General features: G+C 62.1%; 1 protein-coding gene across 1 annotated transcript in view; it reads left to right on the forward strand.

Moving 5' to 3' along the window:
* Window positions 1-736: 736 nt before the first annotated feature.
* Window positions 737-5235, forward strand: part of ABLIM3 (actin binding LIM protein family member 3) — a 13835-nt gene continuing 9336 nt past the window's right edge. Inside the window, exons 1-7 of the mRNA XM_031055175.1 lie at window positions 737-775; window positions 2479-2605; window positions 2688-2781; window positions 3339-3426; window positions 3920-3978; window positions 4238-4309; window positions 4672-4827. Coding sequence (XP_030911035.1) covers window positions 3393-3426; window positions 3920-3978; window positions 4238-4309; window positions 4672-4827 — 321 coding nt within the window. The 5' untranslated portion in view covers window positions 737-775; window positions 2479-2605; window positions 2688-2781; window positions 3339-3392. The remainder of the gene's footprint in view (window positions 776-2478; window positions 2606-2687; window positions 2782-3338; window positions 3427-3919; window positions 3979-4237; window positions 4310-4671; window positions 4828-5235) is intronic.

Genomic DNA, 5235 nt, shown 5'->3' on the forward strand with positions numbered 1-5235 from the left:
TTCTTCAAGAACCAGGAGTACATCTGCACCCAGGACTACCAGCAGCTCTACGGGACTCGCTGTGACAGCTGTGGGGACTTCATCACCGGCGAGGTCATCTCTGCCCTGGGCAGGACCTACCACCCCAAGTGCTTTGTCTGCAGCACCTGCAGGTCAGTGAGGGCTGCTGGCCCCTCTGAGGGGAAGGAGCAGCCCCCGGGGGTCCCTGCTGACCCCTCCCCACGTGTCCCTGGCCGCAGGAAGCCGTTCCCCATCGGGGACAAGGTGACATTCAGCGGGAAGGACTGCGTCTGCCAGAACTGCTCCCACGCCCTGCTCAGCACCAAGCCCATCAAGATCCACGGGCCCAGCCGTAAGTTGTGCTGTGCTGGGTGCACCGAGAGGGGCCACGTGTCCCTGCAGGGGTGACAGGGCAGGTTTGGGGTCACCCTGCAGCCCTGCAGAGCCACGGTGCCACCGAGGGGTGGGAGGAGGGACGGGGCAGTCCTGCAGCTCCACCCAGGGAACACCCCTGGCCTGCTGGTGACCTGGGCAGGTGCCACCGCCCTGGCAGGAGCTGTCTGAGCTCATGGGGAGGTTCTGGAGCTGTGTCCAAGCTGCTCCAAGTCAGTTGTGTCCGAGTGGCTGCCCTGGGAATGCACCTGGGGCTGTGACAGCACTGGTGCTCCTTGCTGGGTCTGCAAGCACTGAAAGGTTTTTTCTGCTCATCTCCTTGCCCTGGTGAAGCCCAGAGATGCCCTAAAAATCAGCTGGAGTGATGGACAAGCTCTTCAGGGTGGGTTTGGCCTTGCTTTTGACCCCAGGTTGGGAGGACCTTCCCTTCCTGCCCTGGAGCTCAGTGCCTGACAGAGAGTCCTGCAGCCAGGGCTGGGTGTCACCCGCGCTCCTCGTCACCCAGTCACCATGATGGTGGCAGGGCTGGTGCTGATGGACCCCCTGTGAGCCCCCCAAGCTGCCTCCCTCCCCAGCCTCGGTGGAGGGGACGTGGCACGGTTGGACTGAGCCAAAGGACAGGAATTCCCTCATCTTCAGGCCGGGCCCTGCCTCCCTCCCGCCTTCCTCTCCCTCCCCATCCCCTCCCCGGCGCTGCAGTGGGGTTATCTGAGGACACCACGCCTTGGGGTTACCTGAGGACACCACGCCCTATTTAGGGCAGCTGCAGGCACACAGAGCCTGTCCCTCCCTGGTGGCCCCGGTGGCCCTGGCAGTGCCACCAGCAGGGTGGCAGGGAGCTGTGCTGCATTCCACAGCGAAGGCATCCCCAGGAGCAGCGTGCTGAGCCTCTCCCTGCAGCCCCAGCCCTGCAGGACCCGAAGGAGGGAGCAGATCCTGCCTTTGTGCAGGGCTCAGAAATCTTCCAGGCAGGGATTTGGGACACAGCAGCCCGGGCTGGGCTGGGCTGGGCTGGCTCCTCCTGCTTGCCCCCTGGCAGGGACGGGGTTAAAGAAAACCCCCTCAGGCAGCCCTGGAGCCCAGGGGAGGGGAGGACAAGGAGGAATCAAGGTCAGGGCTCCAGGCCCGTGTGCTTCCTGCTGGGAGCCAGGGGAGGAAGGGAAGGGAGGCCGGAGCGGGGCCGGACGCGGCCGGACAGCACAGCCCTTCCTCTGCCGGACACTTCACCCTTGGGCACCTGCCAGCCCATGGGGCCCTCCCACAGCCCAGCACAGAATGAACCAGGCTGGAAAACACCCTGAGGTCATCGAGTCCAAGCTGTGACCCAGCAGCTCCTCCTCAGCTGGCACTGGGTGCCAGGCCCAGGCTTTGAAACCCAGGCAGGGACGGTGACCCAGCCCCTCCTGGGCTGACCATTCCAGGGCCCAGGCACTGCTTCAGATAACAGTTTGTTCCTGATATCCAGCTGGCCTGGCTCAGACTGGGCACCCCGAGGGAAGCCCAGGGCTGGGGCTGGGTGCCAGAGGTACCTCTGAGGTCCCTGCTTTCCTGTGCTGGGGACAAGCAGAGGTGACAGATTGCCACGGTGAAATGATCCCCACGAGGCTGCCTCAGGGGCAGGGTGTTTGTAACAGCATTGTGGTATTTTCAGGGTTCCCCTGACTGAGGAGGAAGGAATGAATCTGACTCCATGTTCTTAGAAGGCTAATTTACTATTTTATGATCTATATTATATAAAAGAATACTATACTAAACTATACTAAAGAATACACAGACAGAAGGCTGAGAGATACTAATGAAAACTCGTGACTCCTTCCAGAATCCTGACACATCTGGACCAGCAAAACACAGGAGAAGCAAATCAGATAATTATTGCTTTCATTTTTTTTTCTCTGAGGCTTCTCAGCTTCCCAGGAGAAAATCCTGGGCACAGGGATTTTTCAGCAAATATGATGGTGACACAGCATCATCCCTGGCTCATCCTCCGGGGCAGGGCTTTCCCCTGGGGGTGAGGGCACTGCCAGGGCTGTCACACAGCAGCTGGGGGTGTCCCTGCTGTGCCCACGTCCCCTCCTGTCCCCCCAGACTGCGCTGGCTGCAAGGAGGAGATCAAGCAGGGCCAGTCTCTGCTGGCCCTGGAGAAGCAGTGGCACGTCAGCTGCTTCAAGTGCCAAACGTGCGGGGTCATCCTCACCGGCGAGTACATCAGCAAGTGAGTGCCACCTCGGGGCTGGGGCTGGCCTGGCACTCACCTGGCACTCACCTGGCACCCACCCCTCTGTGCCTCTCCCCAGGGATGGCATCCCCTACTGCGAGTCCGACTACCACGCCCAGTTCGGCATCAAGTGCGAGACCTGTGACCGCTACATCAGCGGCCGCGTCCTGGAGGTGAGTGAGTGCCGGGTCCTGGAGGTGAGTGCCAGGTCCTGGAGGTGAGTGAGTGCTGGGTCCTGGAGGTGAGTGAGTGCTGGGTCCTGGAGGTGAGTGCCAGGTCCTGGAGGTGAGTGCGTGCTGGGTCCTGGCTGTGAGTGAGTGCCAGGTCCTGGAGGTGAGTGAGTGCCGGGTCCTGGAGGTGAGTGAGTGCCGGGTCCTGGAGGTGAGTGAGTGCCGGGTCCTGGAGGTGAGTGAGTGCCAGGTCCTGGAGGTGAATGCCAGGTCCTGGAGGTGAGTGAGTGCCCTGCTGCTCTGGGACCCCTGGCTCTGCTTGGTGTGGGAGGTTTTGAGGAGAGCAGAAGGTCCTGGTGTGAAGGAGAGCAGAAGGTCCTGCAAGTTTCCAGTGGGGATGAAGCCCTCTCTGGTTTCTCCGTGGGATGTGGAGGCCTCCAGGGCCACCCCAGTTTGCTCACCTGGTCACTGTGAGGGCTGGCAGGGTCACTCAGGGACAGGGACAAGGCCAGGTCAGCGTGTCCTGCCTGGCTCAGGGCTCCTCTCTGTTCTCCTCACAGGCAGGAGGGAAGCACTACCACCCCACCTGTGCCAGATGTGTGCGCTGCCACCAGATGTTCACAGAGGGAGAGGAGATGTACCTGACAGGTAAAGTGTGACAGCAGGGCTGGGGGGTTTGGGTTCTCCTGCCATTTGCCAGGTTTGGGTTCTCCTGGCACATCCTGGCCAGGCCCTGGCCTCCTGGCAAGAGTCTGTGTGTGCAGCAGCGCCAGGGATCCCCTCCCACTGCTCTCCAGCTGCTGTGTGCACAAATCCCTGCTCTCCGTGAGCCCTGCCCCTGAGCTGGGAGCTCTCCCTGCACACCTGGGCACAGCCCAATCTCTGCTCACTGCAGCCCAAAGGATGGGGGTGTTGTGGTGTCCCCAGCTCGGTGCCACCCCAGTTTAACCAGCAGCAACTGGTTGGGCCACCCCAAATCCAGCCGAGTTTGCTGTCCCAGCTGAGGTTTGGCCCTGCCCTGCTCCATTCCTTATCACAGACACTCAGTCCCATGGCACTGCTGGAGGTGGCAGGGACGTGGCAGGGGCACCTGGCTGGGCCCTGGCAGGGGTGACAGCACTGTCCCTTTGCTGCCCTGCAGGCTCTGAGGTGTGGCACCCCATCTGCAAGCAGGCAGCCAGAGCAGAGAAGAAGCTGAAGGTAGGCACCGGGGTGAGGGTGGCACGTCCCAGGGTGAGGGGTGGCACATCCCAGGCGCCACTGTCCCGAGTCCCTGCTGGAGCTGGGCTGTTCTGGCAGTGCCCACACCTGGGGTGGCTGCCTGAGGCTGCTCAGGGGATGGTGGCTGGCTGGGGCTGGGGCTGTGACAGTGAAATTCAGCCCCAAGCCAGCAATCTGCCTGCTCAGGGGTCCCTCCTTGCCCTGCCCTCACCCGCCCTCCCCGTTTGTGCCTCCACAGCACAGAAGGACGTCAGAAACCTCCATCTCGCCCCCTGGCTCCAGCATTGGCTCCCCAAACCGAGTCATCTGTGTAAGTCCAGCCTGCCCCTCCCCAGGGGTGGCAGCAGCAGCTGCCAGAGCTGCTCTTCAGTGGGACAAGCCCAGAATTCGGGGACAGCATGGCCAAGTCCCCCTGTCCCTGCAGCACATTGTGCCACCAGTGCCATGGCACAGCTCAAGAGCACTCAGGGGCACAGGAGGAGCACAGTCCTGCCCTCCCAGCTCCTGTGCCCTCCCCTGCTGCCTCTCAGGCCTCTCCTCTCACCTGTCCCTGCTGCTGGGGTGACAATGGGCTCTGTCTGCCCTGTGCTGGCTCCACACTGCGCTCCAGCCTCCCTCCCTTCTCTCCTCCTCTTCCTTTCCATCTCTGTGTCTGTCTCTCCCTCTCCCCAGGCTAAAGTGGATAATGAGATCCTTAATTACAAAGACCTGGCAGCTCTTCCCAAGATTAAAGCCATCTATGAGGTGCAGCGTCCTGACCTCATTTCCTACGAGCCCTATCACAGATACACGTCGGACGAGACGCTGGAGAGATATAGCTATGGGGAGGTACTGATAGAGCTATGGGGAGCTACTGAGGTGCAGGAGCCCTGCTGGGGGGCAGGAACAGGCCCCAGGCTGGGCACAGCTCTGGGGAGCTTGGCCATGCCAGGGGGAGCCGTGCAGGGAGGCAGGAGTGGGGCAGGGCCTGGCCCAGAGGCGTGGGGAGGGTCTGTGATGGAGGTGAAGTGATGCTGCTGTAGAGTCAGAGAGATCCCAGTGAGCTCAGGGCTGTGTGAGAGGAGTGATGGGCAGGGAATGCAGCCTCACTGCCCTGAGCATGGCCCCTGGCAGGCAATCCTGCAGGCAGCCAGAACAGCACCGCTGGGGCACCTCTGGGGCACCTCTGGGGCACCGCTGGGGCAGGGCTGCCCTGTGCGTGCTGTCCCTGCAGCCCGGGAAGGGCTGGGCAGTGCA

This window comes from Geospiza fortis, unplaced genomic scaffold (genome assembly GCF_000277835.1).
Source record: "Geospiza fortis unplaced genomic scaffold, GeoFor_1.0 scaffold55, whole genome shotgun sequence".
Classification (NCBI taxonomy): domain Eukaryota; kingdom Metazoa; phylum Chordata; class Aves; order Passeriformes; family Thraupidae; genus Geospiza; species Geospiza fortis.